We start from the raw sequence: 25,245 nt of genomic DNA, 5'->3' as shown, positions 1-25,245 counted from the left end.
GGGCCCACCATGGCCTCCTAAAAACTCCTCATGAAGCCTGGGACCCAGCCTCTGTGAGGGCAGCCACGCGGCTGTATGCCACACAGCACATACACTTATGCCAGTAGCTTACAGGACTCTGTGCTTTAAAGTCCCTTTGAGGTATAAAAGGAAAGCTGAACTTCATCTTAGTTCTGTAACATGTGTTCATCATCCCCTTTTTAACTCAGGCAATTCTGACTGCTTAAAAATGTATCTCAGGTTTTACTCCCAGGTGAAACAGGTACCGCTTCCGAAGCACTGCACTTCACATTGGTGCTCTGGGAGCCTCTGATGCTCTCCAAGGCTCCATTCTTCCCCCAGACACCAAATTAAATTTTCAGGTTGCTTTTGGCATGCAGCCCATAGGATTCACAATGCTGGGAAGGTGCTCGCGGGCAGAAATGCTCTGCCCCACAGCCTGCCGGGGGACACCATGGCAGCACTGCTTCCCTGTTGTCTGTGGGCATGCAGGTCTCAATGGGGGCACCAGGGCAGCCACCAATTTTGGAAAGAGTGGGTAGAGAGAAGCTTGTTAAGCTGACGTTGTGCTGGGAATAATAGATCCTGCTGGCAGGCACCAGCGGAGCAGAAAGGCTCAAGGCGGCCAGAGGGGTACGGGGGAAGTGTCTGTGGAGCAGGAGGCAGCCCCAGCCCATGCCTGTACCCTGAGAGACCGTGGGCAGAGTCACTGGGGTGCCAGGACACCGATGGAAGTAGAGAATCTGACAGCATGGGGAGTCTTCAGCTGGAGACGACCATCTCCAGGAGAACCGGGTCGGTCATACGGTGGTAGCAGACCTGGCAGAGGGCCACGGCCCCCACAAGTTTCTGCCCCTCATGAGGGGCAGGGCCTGAATAACAGCGGCTCACCTCACCGCCCCCGAGCCCCCCGTAGGCCCTTTGTCACAGCAGATGCGGGGGCTAAAAGAGCAAAGCCTCTGGAGATCTGTAAACTTTGTAATTATTCCAGTATTCACTGTGGGGACATTCAAGTGAGGGAAAGGAAATTTTGCCCGTCTCAGAGCAGGGTGCATGTAACAATCATCCTCAAAAAGCTAAAATTTTATAGGTATATCCACTTGAGGTCATTATGAACAAATATATATCTGTGGGGAGAAAAAATTTGTGAAAATGAAATTGCATCCATAAGAAAAAAAGCATGGATAATTGCACAGAGACATAAGCAAAACTGAGAACATAATCGTATACAGCACAAGGAAAGATACCGGCACAAGTGCTGAGAGGAGGAGAAGAGACAAGTAGCTTAGCATTTGGTTATGGCCTAAGGGACAAACTTCACTGAAGATGAAGACACCGAACAGTTAATAAAGCTTCTGAACTGTTTCCAATTCTCAGACAAGGAAGCAATAGTTCTGCTCTTATCAGCAATTGCTCTTTCATATTTGTGTACCAAGGTAGCTTTATTAAATTATTCAGCAAGGGTCAAATGTGATGTGTCTTCCTAGTTTTATTATGATTTTTATGACATTGCCTGAGTAGTTGAATAATAAACAGTGCATGACAAAATGCTACGGTGCCTGAGATATCCACAGGCACTCCAGATTACGACCTCTACAGTCATCTATTCTGAGGTAATGTAAGTGCATAAAATGAAGATTTAAGCTGTATGTGAGCACTACTACATGTCACTTGTGGAAGCACAACAGCAAAACAGAACCAAGCTCCAGCACTATATATATATACTGATTTTGAAGCCTGCTTGTATGATAGTTAGTAAGTTTTAGAACCTGTCCCATGCTGACTAATAATCTGAATAATAATCTGAATAACAAACTGAAGTCTTCAGCTCCCTATGACTGATGAGAGCTTCCCAGCCTGTGATGAACTGCCCAAAAATGCAGGGACAGAATAGGTAGCAAAAATCTGACAGTCCAAAGTGCCTATTACCTACAATGACTGCAGAAGGAGATTGCAATTTTGATTATTTTACTATAGACAAAGATCGGGAACAGATTCAAATAAACTCGTGTGATTAACCCTATGACTCCATATAAATAAATGCACTGAATTGTAAGTACAGAATAAAGTAAAAGATGCACAAAACCTTTTCAGCAGTGGCTAATGAGAATTGCAATGTCAAATCCTTAATCTAAATGAAATACATATCTAATATTAATTGAACAATAATTTAGCAATTTAGTGTAGTTATTTGTGTTGTTCCAGATTATTTTTGTCTGGCTCTAGGCAATATCCAGATGTCATTGGAAAAGCCAAAATAAATTAAAAATGGAATCTTCTAATCAGGATACAGGTATTCTTACAATTATTAAGTGAGCAGCTGAACAATACAAAGAGGTTTATGAATTCAAGCTGTTTCTGATTTCTGATGGTCACATTGATACTGTCTCAATTTTATTTCTTGTTATTTTATACAGACATACCTTATAGTAATCCACTTCATTAAGGTCATAAGACTTTATGGATAGAAAACATTGAAAACTTTCATGGCTACTAATGCAGAAAAAAAAAATTGCTTTACATGTTAGCAGTAACTGACTGCACTCTGACAAAAAGGAATATATTTCTTGTATTTGAGAATATATTGCAGAATTCATATATATATATATATATAAAAGCATCCTTTAATCTGTCACACTTTTGAGAAAATGTAAATATATCTTTGCTATAAATCATGGGCAGCCTTTGATAATTTGGGGGTGACTTTGGTGTTTCCAAAATTAAGAAAATTTGTATTTTTCATTAAATTAGCAGATCTACATTATAGATTGACTGCCAGATTTTTTAAGTTTGAATTTCCACTGACTTTAACATAAGGACAGAGATCCCGTTTAACCAGCTGCTATAGTCAGTGAGAATATGAGGCTTGGATAGACATTCTGTGCCTTTCAGAACAGCTATAGAAAAGAGTTCAACAGCATTTGTCATATGGGCAGACGAGACCTTTGCAGCAATATTGAGTAGAAGACCATGTGATTATTGGAGAGAAAAGTTTATTCATAATTATCTTTTAATGGGATACACTGAATTATCCAGGGGAAAAGAAGGAAAATGGCATCCATTAAAAAATAATCATTTTCCCTCATTCATTTAATACTATGAATGCTCAAATAAAGGAATTGTAACATATACCAATATAAACATATGCCAAAATGCATATATTGGATATTTTGATGGGAGTAGAAGTTACTTTTTGTAAAAGAAGGAAGATTTAAATGTAAAACATAAATTAAAAATCAGGATTGTGCCATAGTTAATAAATATTTTTTCATCAAAGCTTGTCCCTCAAAAGTTCCTAAGTCCTAAATCTATGACATAATAGAGTTGGTTTAAGCAGCTGTTGTTATTTATTTCCATCTCATAGAACATGCACCACCACCCCTTCCAAAAAAATAAGTCGGGGGGAGGAGACAGGATCGCAAGATCCAACTTCTTTGCACTCATCAGTGAGTAGGTTTTGGACTCAATTGCTACAGCACATTCCTCTAAGCTATTCCGTGGCATTTATGTCAAATGCAATATCCACAGCAGCCTCGTTCCCCTTTGACTTTCTGAGCATTCAGGATTCATATTCCAGAAACATATGTAGCTCCCAAAAACTTCTTCAGCCTTGACAGTGATAACAAGAAGGAATCAGCAGTACCCCAAATAATCCTTACAGCTCTGTCAGCAGTTCCTGTGGCACATCATAAATCAGGAACCTGCTTAGTCCCTCTGCCCCCAGCTCCTCACTTCCTCTGACAGAGCTCATGCCAGGTCTCTGCTTGTACAACTTGCCTGCAAGAGGACTGGGTGATTTTCTCACGTCTCGTTTCCAGGCTCACCAGCTCTGCACTGGTATCGCATGCAAGGAAGATCTTAGGAGACATTTAAAACCGAGGATGGAGGCAGCCTGCTGCCGAGCTTCAGGTCCAGAAAGCACCTCACCAGCAGCTCTATGGGATGGAGGGAGAAATCACAGCTCTCTCCCACCCCCCACAGCTGCTGGAATAGAAGATGACAGATGGAAAAAGTGGTGTTACAATGATCCGGCATGTATATCTGCAACAAAGGTACACCCTTTTGGGGAAGGAACAATCACACAGCCTTCATCCAGTTCCAAACTGTGCAGGCTGGTTTTTATCCTGTGCTTTATTACAAATGTATTGCAAGGGGGAAAAAAAGGCTTGGTGGAGCTATTTATCAAACAAACCTAGGACACTATGCAAATGTCAATGCTCAAGTACTCAGACAAGAGAAGACAGATGAACACTGGAAACAATAACAACAGGAAAATGAGCTGTTTAGAGCAGAGAAATAGGTATTAATAAGAAACTTAAATTGTAATTGTCACAAAAATTAAGTTTACCAGATTAACATAAAACAAACAAACAAAAAATCCCCTTTTCTCATTTTTCAGCATTTTTAATGTTCTCTTTTCTAAAGTTTATTCCTTCCTTTTCCAACAGAAAAGATCACTGGTTAAAAAAAAAGGGGGGGGGGGGGGGGGGAGGAGAATGAGTACATAAATAGGCTCTGAAAAATTCAAGGTGGTTACTTCCCTCACAAAATAGTGAGGAAATTTCATGTCCACCAAGCTTCAAACACCAGTGTGCCACTGAAGCACGTTCTATTTGTTTAGAATGGTCTTTCCCCATGGTTCACTCTGCTTGTGCCAAGTTAACCCTGTGAACAAATTACTGAGGCTTTTAAGGAGGAAAAAAATCACCACAGTAACTTCACATAACTGATTACAAAGTTCTGGCATTGTGTGAAACCATCCTGGCTGACCTCCTTGTGCTGGGTTTAAGTCTTTCAAATGCACAGCAAAGGCACGAGGCTTTTGTTGTTGCTGGGAAGACGTACAGTACCGGTAGCACTTCAAAATACCATAGCTCATTAACAAACCCAGACCGCTGAGTGGTATAGGAGCAGCACCTGGCACAGAGGCTGCCCAAGGCTACTGCAGCTCTGGGATACATGCAGAAGACACTTACATAAGGAATACAGCTTTAAGTTGAAGATAACATGGTTTATTTCTTCATGGTACTCAGATTAAAATGTATCAATGTATTTAGCACAATACTACATTTTAGGACAAAATCATCAGTGCTTTGCAAGTCTTCATAACTGTTTATTCATTATAAATAGTAAATATTTACTGAACTTTTTACATGAAAGACGTTTGTTTTTTTCTTGTTGGTTTTTTATTTATTTTTTTACAACACATGTTGTTGGTAGAGGCTGCAACACAAAGATATCTCATTTTTCCCTCACCCTTAAGACCAATGTGTGAACTAACCTCTGTACTGAACCTAGTCTAATGCACTACTTCATAGTCCTTAACACTAAAAGGAATGTATTTGTGTTCTGCCTCCCTCTTTGTCCCAAGAATAGAGAGAAATAAATAACACCGCCTTCCATCTTCCTGTTCCTCTCAACACCACAAAACACAAATTTATTGACATTCTAAAATGTCACAATGCAAACTTCTTGTAAACCTTGGTTCCTATAATTATTTTCTATATTGGATATCACTGTATAATTTAAACAAATGTGTCATATACAGGTCCATCTCGGTTAATGTCCTGTACATCACTAAAAAATGTAAACGTAATCATTTTTTCTTATTGTTTCCTGAAAATGACCTTTAAATCATGATTAGCAAGCTGGATTTTAGTTGTCCAGCACACTGCAACATTTCTGTACTTTTTCATCAGGAATTATGCACTGCAAAAATAAAAGTACCTGCAAAAATATAGTTCTGATTCTATCTATATGACTTTGGATGATCCCAAAGTTTGTGTGAGGTACACAGTATTGCACATTGCTAGGCAGTTGTGAAAAATCAGTCACGTTGTTGGTTTTCTTCCTCTGTGTTTGTTCGAAAAGGTACAATGGACTAGGAAAACTCCACATAAAAAGGTAAAGCGTGTTTTTCATGTTACACAAGATCTTGCCTCTTGGTAAAGTAAAACTTGCAAGTTACGTTTATTGACAACATGATTACAAAAGCATGGTAAGATAACCAGTAGGTTGCTCTGGAAGTCTTTTGCACTTATCCTAGCTTCCTATGGACTGTGACATTTCCTCTTGATGACAATTTCCAGTGTGTACAATGAAAGAGGTTCTGCTGCCCATGCTTCAGAAACTGGGCAGCTTTAAAGTTAGACTAAAGTCAGCACTGGATGTCAGATGAGTCAGAGTATGCAGAGATCAACTGCTAAATTTCAAAATGTTCCATTTGTCCCAATCAATGCACGTTAATTTCAAAAACAAATAACTGAATGTTTTGCCAGGCAGTGATATTAAATACTGCTCTGTTTTGTATACCCATTCATAATGAACCATGTTGCATTTATTTATTCATTATTGCTTTTGGCCTTTGTCTTCTGTATAGCTTAGTCTAGCCTTCAAAAGTCTACTAAAAGCTATGACTGGAGAGAACATAACAAGCCTGCTCCTCTCGTTGGGATTGCCCCAGTTTAGACTGCAGTGTGTTGAGAAGATCCCTGGTATCCAAGCACTGGAGTGAGACCGGAAAACAACACCAGCTTTAACTTGAAGTGGACAGTTCATTTATGCAATATCTGGCTTCAGATAATGAAAGGCACCTGCAAAAAAACAAAAGAAGCTTTTTAAGTCATGCTGTGACAACCTCACAGCATGGGGCCATGCCAACTACAGGTTGACATTGTCATATTTAATACTGATATATCAAAGGAAAGGGACTAATATTTTTATTCCTAGGACAAGTTTGACAAAACTCTATGTATCTAGGATTATATACTGTAATGATTCTTGAGCTGACCTCATTAAGAACATGTGTTTCTAATAATGGAATGCCAGTGGTTATTTCATTTTGGACAACCCTTATGTTTTACCTAATGGCAATCAGGTTTCATGTCTCAACAATTAATAACATCAAGATGTTGTTGACATCACTTAAGAAAATAATTATGCAGCAGAAATCTTGCTTGAACAATCAGCTATCTCACCAGTGCTCTCTGCTCAGCTTTGGAGAGAAGGAGCAGTCAGCCATTAGGATCTATTCTCATGATTTTCTTTGTTCCAGACAGAAAATACAGACCATTGATAAACAGCTGCCGCACTTCACTGTGCGAATGTCCCAGTACTCACTTTGTCCATATTGTCCGTACTGGTAGCCTGTGACAGGGTCCATGCTGTAACCTGTGGTGCTGTAGGTCGGTGGGCAGTAGGACTGGGATGTAGGCAGGCTGTCTAAACTCTTCATGTGCTCTAGCCGCTGACTGCAGCTGGCTGAGACCGTGGTGGTGGGCTCCAGGCCCCCAGTCAAAGGGGACAGGGCATAATCAGTTTGGGGCTGGTGGGGCACACCACCATGGTTAGTCAAGAGTCCCATTACCTAAAATTAAAAGCAGAATAATAGAGTTAAAATACATGGGAAACTGTATTGTATATAGAGCCACAGGAGTCCTCAAACCTGACATTAGATTTCCTAAAATAGGTAGACTTGGTATTCAATCTATGCTTTAATACAAAGAGAAGAAGAAGATACGTAATCCATCAAAAATAAAAACTGATGGTTAGCAACCCACAGGAAGCAATACCAAGGCCACAGAAGGAAACGTTATTTCAAAACCTATTATGATTTTTGAGTGCCTGGTCCTATGCCCCTGCAGATGTTTATTCCTTGAGGACTCAATTATAAGAGAATAAGAAACAGGTAGTGGCTCTTTAGCCATGTTGCTCTTCATGGTCTACCAACACAGAAAAGCTATGAGAGAGTTTACACTTTTTTTCCTTGAGATCAGCAGTCACTAAAATGAAATTAATTTGGAGTGAATCACAGCAACACCATTGACGGAAGTAATAAAGAATCCCAGCACAAAGAAGAGCATGAATATGTGGGGAACGGGCAGAGCAGCCCTAACTCCTGCTGCTGGATGCTCCGTGTTCTGGTCTGAAGAAATGAATGTGAAAAAATGCTGGTCATAATAGCACTTCTAAATTAAATAATCTGAGTTAGAGAGGACATCAGGAAGGGTATGGCTTCCCAGACTGGCTTCAAGTTAATTCTGACTCCCTTAATAAGCTGCCCATACACAAACAGTTACAAAATCAACAACAGTGTTGAGATTAGTTGACAAAAGATTTCAGGAAATTATATAATTGTCTCTACAAAAGCCCAGCCCTCTAAGCTGTGTTTTCCAGTAGAAGACCACAAAAAAATTCAAAAGCACCTGTGCTTTTGAACAGGAGTGAGGGAAGCTACTCTCTTGTAAATTCTTGATTTACAAAGATGAACTCACGCTACAGGATTTGTATTTCCATTCCTAGCACAACTCTACAGAACATTTTGAAAACAAACCCTACTGAGAGAATAGCTTGCTTCTGTTGGAATACATTGCACTTCAAAGTCCAAGAAACAGTCTGCAGGTTAAAACCAAGGGATCATGTACAGCTTCTGCCAAAACAGCATATTTTGGTAATTTTCAGGTTGTTCTTCCTCCAAAAAAGGCATTACAAATATCTGATATATGCTTTTTGATAAGCATTTTGCTTTACTGCACTTCTTAACATAACCTACCAAAAATATTAAAATTGCAGTTTATTTTGTAAAGAATAAATCCATGGTAATATAAACATGTCTGGTTCCTAAAGTTCTGGTGCCCCTTCTTGAACTGTATTTATTTCACATCACAAAAGAAGAGGGATTATTGTTGTAAGAAGCTCATTGTCCCAGGTCTGCAAGCTCTGAATTCTGTTTGTTTTTAATAAATAAGTGAAACAAGCCCAAGGGATCGTAACTTAAGTAGGAAGGAAGACAAATCCAGGTCTTTTAAGACCTGTCTGATAAGGTAAAAAAAACAAGAGACATAAGCAGAGTACTTCAAAAAGCAACACCCAGCTGCCTGCATCAAAAATATAAAACATTTCTGCATCAGATATACTCAAGACATCTCACTGAGACAAAAAAATGCTCAGAAAAGTTCAATTCTACTTATAGCAACAGCGTTTTCACTTAAGTTCCACTCATCAGAAAATGTGAGTCTAATTCAAGGTATTTTCTGAAAGTTTCACAAATTGTAGTATTCATCCAAAAATAGTTTTAAAGTATATCCACAGATTTCATTTAGTTACTAAAATCCTTTCACTTAAGTTAAAAACACAAATGAAGAACTTGAATTCAGATTATAAGGTATTTTATATTTAATTCAAATCACCTTTTCAATGAATAAAGCCTATTAAAAGAATCTGAGATTAATATAAAGCAGTTTAAAAAGTCCTTGTAACTGCTATAGATTAAAAAATCATCTTAATAGAATGACAGCCTGAATGGTATTTTGTCCCAAACAACTCTAAAAACTGAAACAACTGGCCTCTCAACTTTTTCTCCTCAAATTTGGATCCTGAAAAGTATTAATTTTTTAAAAGATTGCTTTAGTAAGTTTTGCTATTTTAGGAACTACAAATATTTTCCTTGTACTTTTGGAAAATAATATGATTCTGAAAATCTAGCACGTTTAATGAACTGACATTGCATCAGCAGGATACAATATTAAATATATTATAACCCAAATGAACACGGCTTATATTAATCTTCATCCTTTAAAATTAAGGTTACGGACTTAAAAGAATAGAAAAATCCACAAAAATATACAACATAACTTAAACATTTACACTGAAAATTGCTGATTTGAAAAATATTTACATTGGCACAAGTATCGTGGTTTTGACTACAGTTGAATACACACACGGTTTATCAGGAATCTGAAATGAGTGCACAATCCTTTCCATTCCTGTACAGCACCTATGTGATCCCAATATTTACTGGATTTTACCATGATCCGTTCCAAATTCGAGAGCAGGGAGAACAACCCGGGCTTGTGTTGCCCCACAGCCCCGCTGGAGGCCTGATGCCAGCCTTCTCTGCACGCGAGCTCTCACATCATACACCATCTCTACCACGAGTTCTATGCCCGATTGCTAAGCTGGGCAAACAGCTATTTTACCAACTACACAGTCCAAGTAACTAAACTCTTTTTCTGTTTAATATTTCCAATAGAATAGAGCCCAAGATAATATCATTGGGATTTTGGCAGCAAAAACATTGAGCCTAAAATCTTTGGGACTGGAATTTATTTTAGAACTAGAGATTACCCTTGAAATCTAAATGTGGATCCAGACCTGGTCACAAAACACACTCAAAGTTTGGTAGCATCTATATTTGGGGATGGATTTTTTTTCTCTGACAAATTGGAATTAGCACTTGATGAGATCTACTTTTTTAAAAATTATTCAAATAATAATATGAGTCTTCAGGTGTCTCTAAGAGCATATGCACCTAATAGACACTTTGGAGCAGAACTGACACAGTCCCCTATCTTTGAGGTGGAGAAAACTGAAGCAACGATCTTCTCAGAAATATCTTCTTCAGAAGCCTTAGGAATCATCCTGCAGTTGATTAGTATCTAAATAATTAGATTTTTGGTTATGTCTGTTTTGAAAGCTATAAGGGAAGTAGCCTCAGGGCAGAAGTCTTTTGCATGGTATGTGCCATGACCTTATCACCCATACACGGAGTTACAGGAAGGGCATGGCTGACTTTCACCTAATCAATTAGATAGCCATTAATGGGCCACGTCTGCGAGATACTCAGCACCCTCAGCTTAGTAGCATACAAGAGACGTGAAGATCTGAGTTTTGCAGCTCAGATCTTCTACTAGAATGAAACAGTACAATTCTAAATAAGTAAATAGATTTGGTTCTTCATTAATAATTGCAAAACATTTACTCAGTTCACATGCCAGCCAAATTACTGGAAAATATGTACTTCCCTCTGAATTAATTTGGGAAAACTGAAGTGGTAATTGTCACCCACACTGAGCTGGATCCCAAAGAAAAAAACAAAAGGCTGATCTAACACCTAGAACTAAATGCTGCTGTAACTATTCAATTTATTTTAGAAAATAACTCCTATAAATGAAAGAAAAAAAAAAAAAAAAAAACCACCTGTAAGGTTTAGAAATGTTGGTGTATAGCCTTTGGGTATATACAATAAAAGACACTATAGACAATTAACAAAATAATTATATTCTATTAGAAAACAAAGGTGCATTTAGAAATACCAAAAAGAACACGGTGAAGTGCAACTATCACCCTCTGCAGAAATGTTTTCAGAGAGTGCATCCCAAACAATCCAAAATATTCTTCAGAATAAATCTTTAGCTGTGGGGTCAACACAGCATCACTAGATGAGGTTATGATTCAGAAAGAGGAAGAGAAACTGAATGATGAAAGCCTTGAAAACCATGTACGCAACATCTGGTCCATTATCATCTATTAGAAAATGCTTCTATTATCAACAAAATAAAGTCCATTAAACTGAGAAAAGGCTTATTCCATTTAAATGAAACATTATGCCTGCTAATGTGGTTGGTATTTTAGGATGTAGGACCTACCATAGGCACAATAAAATTCTCATATGTTTTAATTCATTTACGCATGCCTGCATTTAATATGCTTTGTGACCATGTCTGCAATTAATATGATTTATGAGAAAAGAACATGTGCAATATTTTTTTGGGTACAGTGATACATTTTTCCCCCTCCTGTGAATGAAAGATTTAATGAAACAGCTCAAGGAAAATTGTTGGCAGTTAACGTATTAAGTTGAACTGACAGAATCACGAGTAAACTTTAGTGGAGTTAATGATATCCTCTTATCTGACCCTGACACATTTGCAGCATGTAATTTACAGAAGCTCTGTCCAGGGAATCTTGACAAATGCTCCTAACGATGTCAGGGCAATGTTCCATTCTAATGTAAAACAGATGTGGGTCAGATACCCTCATTCATCACAAACAGTGAAAATTTCAAACTCCTTCTGAGATGAATGGCATTACCTGCTGTTAACTCTTTTCAGTGTAGAAAAGTCTCTCAAAAACAAAATATTGCACTGTAAAACACAAAAATGATTGTCCTAATGCACTAGACTGACAGAGTTTAGAAGATTAAATTGGATTAATTAGCTACACGGACCTGTACCTGTAAGGTCCTAGAACTATGTTGCTATTTCTTAAATATGAATATTTCTGCTTTTATATATGAAGAGACCCAAGAGATTTATTTTTTCCCCCAATGGCAAGCACTGGGAACCCAATAGCTGGTTGATGTAAATTGGAGCAAATACACTGACTTTGAACATCCAACAATCTGACCTTCTGCATAATCAAATCAAATGAGGCCTCTCAGTGATTTCACACCACTAGACATCAGTGGTAGCTACACTGAAATTAGAGAAGGTGCAGTGGTGTACAGTTAGGACAACTGAGAGCATAACTTGATCCTTCAAGAATTGTATTTTTATCTACAGGAGGTTACTGATGTCCGCAACATTACCACAGTCTGCCACTAAATCAGTGCCTTTCTTCAGTCACTTGGTCATGGAATCACAGGACTAGGTAACTCTATCAAAATAAGTAACAGAGAAAGGAATTCTCTAGAATTAGAAATGGAAAAGCTTTAAAAACATCAAGAAGACTGAAAAGGCAAAACAGAAGGCCCAAAAATGAACATATACTCATTTTTAAAAATATATTATTTATATATAATATAGAAAATGTTATTTAAATATTTATGTTTTAAATATATATATATCTTAAGCATCTCAAAACTGTTAGGCAGTCTCGGTTATTGTAGTCATTGGCTTGTGAGTTTAAATGCTTAAATATGGCAATATTGCTTACAGCAGTTCAAAGCAAGCCTAAATTTGGGGTTATGTTGCCCTTTCCCCATCAACTCTTCCCCACCTTCTCAACCCAAAACACAAAAGGAAGATTCCAACCATCATGAAAAGACTAGAGACAGCTGGACTCTCACGTACCTCCCCTTCACAACTGGGGTACATGGCGTTGTTCTCTCTGAAAGTCAAACAAACAATACACAACCTTTTTTTTTTTAAAAAAAAAAAAAAAAAAAAAAAAAAAACACTAATCAATTTTGTTGCTGGCAGAAGGCCTGGTGATGTGACCTGTGAGGCTTTCACAGGAGGACTGAACTCAACGTTTGGCCTTTATCAGCTCTTGCATGAGCTACTCCTGCATGGTTCGATCTACCAACAGTAAGTTGCCACAAAATCCTAGCCAATCAGTTAAAAGAAATGTCATCTATAAATGTGAAAAAGATGGTGGACAAGTACCACTGAAGTAATCCAGCCTGTAAGGAAGGGCATATTCATGAGGCTTTCAATGATGTCTATGCCGGGGACTCTAATGCCAGGCTAATCATCACCAGGGACAAACGTGCCCCTATTTTGCCAACTGGACCAGGGTAAGCCTCTCTGAATTCTGACTCAGCATTCAATCTTCTTTATAAAACCAAATCAATTTATAAAATTATGATTGCTACTGATATCTTGGCAAAAAATCAATAAAAAAATTAAAGCAGTTCTCTCTTGAGACGTAGAAAATACTGAAGCAAATTGTGTCCTGTGCATTTACAGACAGAGGCATCACTTTCTAGAATAACTTTGCTATGGATGAAATTTTGCTCGTTCTGATTCTGCCACAATGTATGCTTTTCACTGTGGTATTCTTAGTCTCTTCCTTTGGAAATCTCAAACATAGAGCATAAATAGTTACTTAAGTTTGCCATCTGTGATTATTCATGACAAAACCCTCATTCACGTACTGGCCATTAATTGAATAAATATGCAAGGATTTAGATTCCTGTTGATATTTCCATTTCGTAAATTCATTAAAAAATAAAAAGTTCAGTGCATGCCAGTCACGTACTGTATGAAGAGCTGACTCATAATTTCACTTAAGTGGTTTAAATTTAACGTCTATGTGTAGCAAAAGCAAAAAAGTATTTTTAAGGGCTGCAGTGCAGTTGAGTATCCATCCTATGGGTATTCTAAATGATACATAAGTCAGTTTTGTGGGAATTCTAAAACTTTCAATATCACATTGTATAGACTGATTTTTCTGTTTCTTGTGATGTCTGTTAATTTATTTTTTGAAGTCATACAAGAAATTACCACAAATACTTGTTCACAAATTCAAAAATATGACATATCAGCAATTGTGCTTTATGATATAAAAAAAATGTTTGTGTTTCAATATATAAATAAATATATAAATAAATACATGAATAAAAATAAATTAGAAAAAATGGGAGTTGTTGGGGTGGAGAAAGCTCAGGTTTTGTTCTTGAAATAAATTTTCATCTGAACAATTTTTGTCATGAAACAGCATCCAGACCTAGCAACAGGGATCCAACTAGCATTCAAAACCATAGACTGTTTCAAAATATATAAATTTAACAGCCGTCAAGGCTTCCGGATAAGTGGTATCTTCTTATAATGCCAAAATGAAACTACTTAAGAAGGAGAAATTCAAGAACAATTAAAAATTTGCTATACTATTGTTTGAGGGCTGTAACATGATAAAAAGGGATTTAAAAAAAAAAAAAAATAAAGTCACAACACTTATGTTTTATACATATTTTGTTATTTTACTCTTACATTTTTGTATTCAAGAGAACTATAGTTTAAATATTTTAAATATTTGTTCTTATGAAATTACAGTACAATTGGCTAGAATTTCCAGCAAAGTCCAGAGCTTTTTTTAATATTTCCATGTAAGATTTCTGAGCTGTAAGAGCAGACCTGTTTTTGGAGGCTGAATCCAGCCCCAGAAAAATTTCTGGCAGGGTGAATGTGAAGGTGGAAAAAGGACAAGGGAGATAAGTTAAGGTGGACATTGAAAATATAAGGTCACCAGTTTATTGCTGTAGTTATACTAATATGTAGAGTTTACATATATAATAAATACGTTAATGTATATATTTTAATTGCATATTATATCATCAATATATAATAATATATACCATATTGATACCTGTTGTATACTATATAATTATGATATTATGTATTAATAATCATGGTAATTTACAAAATCATGTTATTATTTTTGCAAGGTAACAGTTATGAAACTGTTGTATCCCATGTATTTGTATCACACTCCAGAAACAGAAATCACCAATTAACTTTAGTTCGCCATTCTCCCCTCTCTTTTTAATTATTATTGTTATTATTATTTTAATGAGCTCATTAAAATCATATCATGTGAATTAACTTTCTTCCTTACAAAGAAATCCCTGACCTCTGTCTCATGTTCTTGGCCGTTAAGTGAAGAACTCTCAAAGTCAAGACCTCAGTTACAAACATCATGAGCTTCTCTAACTGGTGTGGGACGACTTCATTCAAAAGAAATGTTTTCTATGGACAGCCAGCTGAATACTAATTAGAAGGTACTGGAAAGAGCATAATAAGTACTTAATATACTGGAAAGAGCATAATAAGTAATTAATAGTTGCATTTTTTCTTCCTGTCTCTGTTAATGAGGAAATGCAAGGTTTTAGCCACTGGTTCCAATGTTCCCTTAAAAGCAGAGTTTCCAAGACAATATGAACATATTTAACTGATTTGACAGCTGCCATCAGATCCATACTTCAGCTTAATGAAAACCAAGTGCTCTCAAAGACTTAAGAGAAGCCAATTACTTAAGATCTATCTCACTAAGAAGAGTTACAGGTTAATTTTTAAACTCAGGCAGTGAAATGTTTTGACAGTAGAAGAAAGAAACCTTGAAACAGCTGGTATTTTTACTACTGTTCACAAAAAAAGTTCGGAATTTTCTTATCAAGACTGTTCCTGAGCTCCAGGTAATTACATGAGAACTGCAAAGCATTTTCAAGACTGTTATGATATTCTGTGCAAGCATTCAACATTCAGTCCACTTCCCATTTTGAAAGTACAACCTCTAAAGCTACTAGTTTGACTCAGTCAGGGAGGAAGACAATAAGGGAGAGGAAAAAGGACTCAGAAGTCTTCTAGAGGGCAAGGAGGAAAAAAAACCAGCCTGATGTCCAGCAGGATACAGGTTACGTGCATTCATTCTTTTTTCATGAAAAATAAATAAATAAATAAATAAATAACAATGAAGCCGTATTAAGCCCGGGTATCCTGTAGGTTAAAAGCAGGAAGCGAGTGGGTATCCTACAGGTTAAATACAGGAAGAAAGTGGCCTCACGGGCAGCTAGGTGAGTACAGTATTGCTGCTCCATCTGAACCCAAGAGCAGTCTGAAATAGCACCCTTCGAAACCTGCAAACTGTCTGAACCGCACGGTGTAGGGCAAACTGTGCTACTTGGACATTAATAAAAAGCACATGACAAGGTCAAGGGATGTCCGTGTACACCGGAAAAGACTTTTTCCTTATCTTAAACGAAGCAGTTCAAAATAGTGAAATCCTGTCGTAAATACAATCTGCTCTCTAGGAAGACCATACACCTGCAGCACTCACAAGACCAATGTTCTGGTAGCCTGTCTTCTGCTTTACAGCCAAAGAACTGGGGGTGATTGCTAACACCAGGATCACAAAGTGGCATAGCAGTTCAGAGGCCCGCTTAAGTCCTGCACACACACATTAATGGAGAGATATGCTATTCCCTAACAATTTTGAGTTAACAAATTTTTGTTAAGAGAAAATGCACTGTGCAACTGAAGCCTAATTTGAAAAGGAAATACAATATTCCCATAAATGTATGCATGAAAGCCAAGAAGCTGCATAATAGGCATAGAAAACACAAAAAATATGCAATTTACATATATTACACACTAATAATCTCCGTTCCGATGTTATACTTAAAGAGCTCTGGCTGAGATGGAGTGCTTGTGGTTTGGTTGCTTTTTCATCAAATACAAACAAGGACACTCCTGGGTATCAGCTCCCCGAGACATCCATCAGTCTCATTCCTGCAAAAGTCAACCCTCTGCAGGTCTGAGAGACAGGGGTTCTCACCACAGCCAGGTAGTAACGAGCAAACCAGATGAACAGGGAGGATCATCCGTCATCTGGAGGGGAGCTGCAGATCTTGCCTTGATGTTAAGAAGGGTTGAATGTTAACAAGACGCGACTCTTCCTATTCTATCATTCATATAAACAAGAACATTGTATTTCCCAACAAACTATCAGCCAGCAAAACAAGTACCTTAAGGAGAATTCTGCTTATTAAAACTGACTGAGACAGTTCTCTGCCTTCCAAGTTCAGGGCTAACATGATAAAAATAAAGTTACAGCACCCTAGTCATTTCCCTTTTTCCTCTGTTTCACCCAGTACTTGCCTTAAACAGCACATTTGTCCATCAGCCCCAATGACAAAGTTAGAAAGAAAACATCCTTAACAGTAAATAAAGCATTCCCCAGCGCATGTCAGACCCTCATTTAGAATAAACTGAAGTCAAAGAGGAAGAGGAGTTTTGTGTTTGGCAAGACTATGATCCTGTGAATATTAGATTTTGGTCTGCACATTCTGAGTTCTTTTTTAATTGCAAAAAACTATTTGGGCTTCAGGCAAAGCCCCAGGTCACCGTAAATTCAGCTTTAAACACAGTATATCCCGTGCTCGTCTGAGAGAGACATCGATGGGCGGAAACATTATGCTAATTGCTCACACACCCAGATTTATTGTGGTCAAAAATCCACCAGCTAGTAAAAAGACTCTCTTTCCCTCTCATCTAAATTCCACGCACACACACAGGACACTGCAACATGGCCACTCAGCAAGAAAATTCCTGTTTTTCTCTTAATAAAATCCCCAGCACAGAACTGGTTTAGACTTTCTGCCTACCCTGACCTTGGTCAGCACCTGGACACCTGCTGCACGCAGGATCCCGAAGAAGCCTGACCTTCTGGGACCAAGCCCCCAAGTGAAGCAGGGTAGGAACCCAGAAGCGCAGCACATACGTGACACCAATGTTTTAGGCTCGTCATTCAGGCGTAAAGCGCAGTTGTTTCTCTAGAGTCCCACAGTTTGTTTCACATTATGTACATAGTTCACCCAAGGAAGAGGACAGAAATAGCTGCAGAAGCACAAAGCCTAGGTGTCCCATTTAACACCGAGGCATCTCAGTCTTGGTTTAGGCTCCAAAACTGTTTCAGAGGAGCTGTTGGTAACACTGCAAGAGTATTTCAGGGATGGTTTTTTTAGTTTGTTTGTTTGCTCTGTTGGGTGATGGAAAGATCTTTATCAGCCAGTCAGGTTCATCATTCAGTTGTCAAGAAGCTGTTCAACATCTAAATGGGTATAGCTAATCTCTTGTGTACTTTCAGTGATGAACATGACATTAGTTTTTGAGTGATCAGCTTCCTCCTACACTTGTTGGCAAAGGTGCAGGATAAGGCCAGCAGCTTTAAACACTGGGGAAGAAAAACGTTTCAAATGCCTAAGAAAAAATTTAAAAAATATATAATTTAAAAACAAACAAACAAAAAAACTCAGAAGTTTCATAGCTTAAAGACAGGGCTGGGTGTAAAACCCAGCAACTGATTAAAGAAGTCTAATCTGCTCTGGGATCTCCTTTTGATTATATCAAACCTCAAATCAGCAAGACTTGGGGGGGGGGGAAGCGGGGGGAGGAGGAAACCTGGCCTCACTTTTTTGTCCCACTTTCCCAGACATCACAAGATTTCTTTACTGTTGCGCTCCACTTCTGTGTCACAGACAATAAAAGCTTTGTGAAAGAAAAAAAGATCACATTTTCCATAGCCAGAACCAACATACATTTAAACTGACACTAACAACTACTTTTGATGGATTAGCACTGAATCCCAGAAAGATATTTATGTCAAAATTGTGGAAGCCTTGCACACTACAAAACGGTCCATTTAAACAAATAAAAATAAAAAATGAAGCAACTAGTATAATGTCTTGGCTTTTATAGGAGATTGCATTTATAAATCAGAATTCTTTAGAACAAAATCCATTCAAGTCTTGTTGGAAGTACATCCATTTGTTTTTCTGTTGGTATTTTTTTCCTGAGGTTTCAAGCCATAAAGTTTTGTACCCCACTCTATGCTATAGGAATCTGTGAAACTTAATTACATTTACTGTTACAAAAAAGGGTTTATGAACTTTTGCCTTTGGGCAAAAATGTTTATTTCATTGCCTTTGTTATTCATTCTTTTCAACTCCAGTGCCTTTGAACTTTTCAGCTGCACAGAGTTATCACCGTTGCACAGGAACCAGGAACTGTACTCCCGAGATGCAAACCACAAGTTGAAGAAAACGAAGGAGGCAAAGATATACGAGTCGTTATTTTGGCCACCCTTTGTGCCATTAAAATCTCATTTTCTGCCTATTAGAATGCCCTCTCCCTGCTTAGGCAGTGGTGATAGTCGGTGATTAGTGTGTAATTGAGTATAATTGTCTTTTCACTTTTCATTTGTGTCATTCTGAGCTTCTCTCTGTTTTTCTAACCACTGAGAGGAAAAAAGGGTAGAAAGAAGATAAAGCCGTTAAAACTCTCACTTTCAGCCCTGAAGAGATTCCTGATTGTAATTATAGATTGCATCCTCTTTGTGACTTCTCAGAATTTACTGGACAACTCCTTCTGAGCACCTGGGCAAAGCTTTAGCTAATAAAATAAACTGCCGTCTATTCAAGTTTAACTAATAATGTCAGCTTCAGACAGAAGCCACATGTAGGAAAATTTAACCAACCTTTTGACACTCAATTACCAAGGCAATTTATTAACATGATTTCCTAAAAAGAGCTCATGCAAATTAGAAAAACAATTATGGTATTCATGCATTTATATATTGCCAAGGAGCAGTAATACTCCTAATTTATGTATTTATAACTCGATTACAGCTCATCTCAATGCGTATTGTTCAGCCCTTGGAACTCCCCTAGTACAACCTGCCTGTGATTTCCCGCACCGTTTGGTAAAACCTCTGGGAGGTTATTTTAAAGAAATTTTATTCACGCAAAAACTACAAGATCTACTTTCTGTACCTAGCCATGGATCTTCAGGAAAATAGCAGTACATGCTTGACAACTGAATGTAAACACAAAGCCTGCATGATTACATTATAAATCACTTGAAATTAAATATAAGCTATGACTCTTGATTCAGTCAGTAGGAACAAAAAAATAAAAAGAAGGAAACTAGCAAACTGAAATCATGTGGCTTGTATAAAGAATACATTATGGTTTAAATTTGGCAATTCATTATACTGTGGCCTGAGGGAATAGACTCTTTGGTTCTGGTATACAGCAAATCCTCTGTCTGAAAACACAGGACTGACCTGAGGTGAAAGGCCATTGCCAATGGCAGGGTTCATGGGATTTGAGGGCCCGGACGGAGGCACAAAGCTGTCTGTATAGCTGGAAAATCCATGCCTGGTGCTGGGTAGGCAATAGGCAGTGCTGCTCTCTGGATTCGAAGGGAGGCTGCTTTGGTGTACAGTGCTTGGAGGAAGAGGCTGAGGTCTATGGACTGTACTGCTTGGATCAGACACGGCTGGAAGCAAAAGAAACATGTTGATCATTTTCCTCCTCTTTTTCCTGGCATAATAAGTTCATTATGTGAAGCTCGACTTGATATAATTTCACCAGAACCTTCATGTAAGTACTGGTTAAATGGAATGGTAAGCCTTCAACGTTGCTAGATATTCAGCTGGCCAGTTAAATGACAAAAATTCCATGAAATCACCATTATTAAATAGACTGTAAAAACCATAGCACCAGACACAGGCACTTTTCAGACAATTCTTAGCAGGCACATTGTTCAGTATTGACACTACAGAATTATATATAATATGTAAAAATATATTTTATATGGTTTATATAGTTATATATAAGCATGTAAAAAATATATATACACAAAGGCAAAGCTTTGTTTGTTTGGAAGACAGGCTTTTTCCCTTCGTCATCGCAGCACAGGAATTCTGCCATGATTTATACTGAAACTAGAAATGGATGGGAGAAGTCCGGGGCTTTACAAAGTTCCCCTAATTAGAACATAACCTGGCAACAACATCCACCAACAGTTAGCATACAATGCCTCATGGAGGCAGCAAAGAGAGTGCAGTAACAGTAACTTGGCTTATGCAATCTCACCTGTAAGAGTAAAACCTCACCTTAAGAGTAAAATCTAGTATAACCTAGATTTAAAGCTCTGTTTTCCCCCTCTCCAGTCCATCAGAGTTCAAAGCATTTCTGGTAAGGTTAAGAAAGATTTTTACCATGAGACTTGCTACTATCTGATGCAAAGTGATGGTCTGAAGAGCTGTTTATTTCCAGCATCAAGTAACTACTCAGAGTACTTACAGAAGTTTCCAGTGCACCAACATCAAAAGCAATGAAGAGGACAAGACGTGACACTCTCAGCAAAGGAGGCCAATGCAGCACAAAGGTAGGGAAACGTGCACATCACAGTACCAGCAGCACTCCTCTGCTGTGCATGAGGTTATTATTTCCCTATAACTAGCACCCTTCATGTGTGACCATCTCTTTCTTGCAGCAAAACAAACACTACTCCTTAGATGTTTAAAATAGGCAGGCTCGCAAGGTCTTCACTGATTCAGACCCTAAAGTAGCCAACACCCTTTTTTCTATATTTGCCAATAAAATGTTTCTGCAATAGATCAAGACAGGAAACCCCGAATAACACTACGTTAACCAAGTACCTGTTTGCTACTGTACCTTGCGGTATGGAGGTGGGCTGGTAGGATGGCTCGGAGAGCTGGTATGTCGGCAAAGTTGGCATGGCACTGGGTGGAAATCCTCCTGGGATCAGATGGTTGAAAGCCATCAGTTGGTTGGCTCCTGCCTGTTTCCTCCATCTAGCACGACGGTTACTAAACCAGACCTACAAATGTTTAATTAGACACATTTGATATTTTGTACATTTAATAACGGTGCACCAGAAATAATAGCATCATATTCAAAACGTGTCTGAGAAGAGAGAGAGAGAGAGAAGATGCACACTGGGCATATCTGCCATCAGCTCAGGGCTCCTGGAGAAGAAAAGAGCCCTTGGCACAGACTTCCATGGTTTAACAGAAAGGATGCAGGAATCCCAAACCCCAGTTTCCTCTTTACTACAACCTCCTGAGAAACAAGCTGACTAATGCTTCCAAGCTTTTGTGCTTTTAACAGCTATTAATCACTATCCTTATTGTGCCAGATTTAACGAGAAAGGGAAAAACGTCTATCCATTCGATCTAAGTGCCAGCCACGATTTGGTCTGGCTTGTATTGCCTTTATATTTAACTCACTGACAAGTCAGCAGCATTCCTTGATGAGCTGTCGGAAGGTGCTTGCATTTATTGTATATTGGGATGCTATATTGCCCTAATTATTGACAGAACTTTAAGCTTTTAATTTGAAAAATACAAGTTCTGTGTACAAAAAAAAGAAAAAGAAAAAAAAAAAATAAGAAACACCACAGCCCTTCCAGAAAGTTTTCATATACTCACATATGCACAAAACATCTCTTAACTTGACATTAACACTAGATCAGAATTTCAGTGGAAGATCAGTATTTCAAAACCACTTTGAAATCTGTTCTCAGGACACAGTATCAAACAGATGGGTTTTGGATTAGTGGAACATTTCAGCTATAAATCTGCTTTCTACCAACAAGTGATTCCTTCACATCATTCTAACTCATGTTTTAAGTTTTCCAATTCTTAGATGGCTCTTATTGCTTCAAATAAAGGAAGAGGCAAGACTTCACAGATGCAGACACAGTAATAGTTGCAGTATGTATGTTAATAAATATTGGTATTAATAGTGATTACACATCATAGATCTGAAGGGCTGCCAGCCACAGCAGGAGCACCTGCAGCCAGCGTGCATCAGCACTGCTCTGCTGCAGATTTAGAGCAGCTTCTAGATTGCTGTGCTGGACCTTTTCCATGAGGTGGATCACTGCAGAAAAGAAAGGCTGGGATAAGGGAGACTACACACATTTTGTAAAAAAGCAGACAGGTTATTGCTCATCATTGTATACCGTGAAGCAGCTGCAACTGCTGGATACCATCAATCAGAAAAGATGCTAACTGTCAGCTAAGATCTCACAAGGTACATCTGCACAGCCCATGGGCAGTCTACCCTGAAAGCCACTGAGGCACATTAGCTAATTAGCCACATATAGACATACTTGTAAAAATAAGCTAGGTCTCGGATCCATCACCCTTCCAGCAAGCAGCCCACACTGGCTTATGAATCAGCCATCACAGACCCGATTTCTAGGTGTAACATCACCTAGACCATCTGTGGCCCTTATGTAAGTGTGCAGAACATTCTGGACGACGCTCCTGGCTTCTCCACCACGTGCTGTTTCACAAGCAGGAGTGGGGGGACTCACTGGGCTACCTGGTTTCTGGTGTAGGCCATTTGTCGCCATATAGCTTGATCTGACTTCATCCTCTCTTCAGAATGAGCTGCTCAGTTCACACAGCTGCCTCCTCCTCCATTACTCACCCTCAGTCCAGTTGGAGATTTAGGGTGGAGATGGAGCCTCTGTTCTACCTCAGGAGTCCTGCTCTTGTTTTTTTCCTACACATAACAACACCTCTCTGTGCCTCCACACAAACCATTTCTGCAGGCAGCTTGCAGGACAAGGCACTCCAGGGGTGGAGAGGTGAGACCTATCTGATGAGCAACAGTTGAAGATGGGTCTAGATTCTAGAATATTTTTACTTTCCCATCCTCTAGACATCGACATTGTTTTTCACCTCTCTCATTACTCTTTGCCTCCCTTACTGACATTTCAGCCTGAATTTCTCATTTATTCCTCAGACTCTTTCCACCTGCTTGTACTCCTCAAAGCCTACCAGAGGCTCATACTCCTGCAAAGGTCTCTTTTGAAAATGAGAAAAGAAAAAAAAAAAGGGGGGGCAAGATACTCTGAAGAGGGAGGAAGGGGCTTGCTAAAGAGCCAAAGAGCATTTAGGAAGGATAATGGAGGTCACAGAGGAAGAAAGGAACAGTAAATGCATGTTGTAATTAGCCCACCCAGGTCATTAACTGTTGGTTCTCCATGACACTCTCCCTTCTTCAGGTCAAGAGGGTTATCTGGAGATCTTCAAATGCTTTGGGAACACTAGCTGAACTACACAATGTGGATTTCACTGAGCAAAATGAGGTAAGGAGATTTTGTTTCCACTACAGATAAGCGTCTGTCTTCTAGCTCTAGATCACTGTTAAAATGAGTTGCATCCGAATCTGGAATTCAGTAGCAGCAAGTGATTTGCATTAATGCCAAGTGTTATGCTTTCGTTTACAGATGATAGCTCTTGCCTATACTTGACTCATTTTACAGACGTGCCTTTTTCCAGAACTACATATATGCACTAAACCTCGCATGAAGGGACTCACTCAGTGGTGGCAAAAAGCCTCGGGCAGCCCCACAACAACCACACGTACGCAGAGCTCTGCCACCCACACCCCCACCAGCACGGCCCGCTGAGCTGCGAGGCAGGCACCCAGCCAGCACCACAGGTAGCCCAAAACTGGCTTGCCAAAATACTCTGAACATACTCAAAACTGCAGAACGAGCTTCCACCAAACGATCCCTCTGCAGAACGTGGCTGCGTGCAAAGAATCTGCCACAAGACCTAAGCCCTTTCACAGACACCAAGGTCTCCCTGCCGCTGTAACCACACACGCTCTTCAATACCTGGCAATGGAAAGGAACATTAAAAAAAAAATCTTAATAGCAAGCACCAGGAGTCTCATCCACGTATGTCCTTGTTTTCATTTAACAGGCTTTGGATCTGCCTCGGTAAAAGTAAAAAGTATTTATCATAAAAAATGACCATAAGTGTGGCCCCAGCTGTGACCATCACACCTTTGCACAAGCGGACTGAAGCTCTGAATCCAGTTCTGGATGTTTTAATGCACTGGCTTTTACTACCGAGCGTGGCCCAGCCATTCTGACATGGTGACCTGTGTTTGACACATGATGGATCCGACCACAGTCTGCAACCGTGTTAAACTCCCACTTTGTGCCACGTAACTGCAGATTTCGGTGTGAGACAGAACGTGTAGAAGAAATAGTGTACCAGTGAGAAGAAAAGGAAATATGAAGAAAGTGAAATGGGTGAGCTAAAAAGTTGAAAATCCATTTTAGAGAGCCAAGACCAAATTACTCTAAACTATATAACTCAAACATTTTATTTACATTTTATGTAATATTTGTTAAAATGAGTCAGATGCCAAACATTATTCAGAAGCAGCTATATGCCTTCTACTTTAGATGAAGTGATACTTTTTTTGTAAAATCCTATTATTTTACTTAGACTATGTTCAGCTGCCTTAACTTACACTGAACATTTCAGGAAAAAAAAAAATGGTAGCATTTAATCATTTTACATGATTCTATGATAGCCAACACATATCATGGAAAAATCCACATGCAT

At 38.7% G+C, this 25,245-nt stretch overlaps 1 protein-coding gene across 4 annotated transcripts in view; it reads right to left on the bottom strand.

Annotated features, from left to right (window-relative positions):
* Positions 1-5,031: 5,031 nt before the first annotated feature.
* PAX3 (paired box 3) overlaps positions 5,032-25,245 on the bottom strand; it is a 78,297-nt gene continuing 58,083 nt past the window's right edge. For all 4 annotated transcript variants that reach the window (XM_035335106.1, XM_035335108.1, XM_035335107.1 and 1 more), the window contains exons 6-9: positions 21,521-21,686; positions 20,122-20,336; positions 7,120-7,366; positions 5,032-6,593 (exon numbers count right to left, since the gene is read on the bottom strand). In XM_035335106.1, the coding sequence (XP_035190997.1) occupies positions 6,559-6,593; positions 7,120-7,366; positions 20,122-20,336; positions 21,521-21,686 (663 nt within the window). In that variant the 3' untranslated portion in view covers positions 5,032-6,558. The remainder of the gene's footprint in view (positions 6,594-7,119; positions 7,367-20,121; positions 20,337-21,520; positions 21,687-25,245) is intronic.

Source organism: Oxyura jamaicensis, chromosome 9, assembly GCF_011077185.1.
Source record: "Oxyura jamaicensis isolate SHBP4307 breed ruddy duck chromosome 9, BPBGC_Ojam_1.0, whole genome shotgun sequence".
NCBI classification, from domain to species: Eukaryota; Metazoa; Chordata; class Aves; order Anseriformes; family Anatidae; genus Oxyura; species Oxyura jamaicensis.
Note: the sequence above shows the minus strand (reverse complement) of the source record. Positions and strands in the feature narration are given on the sequence as shown.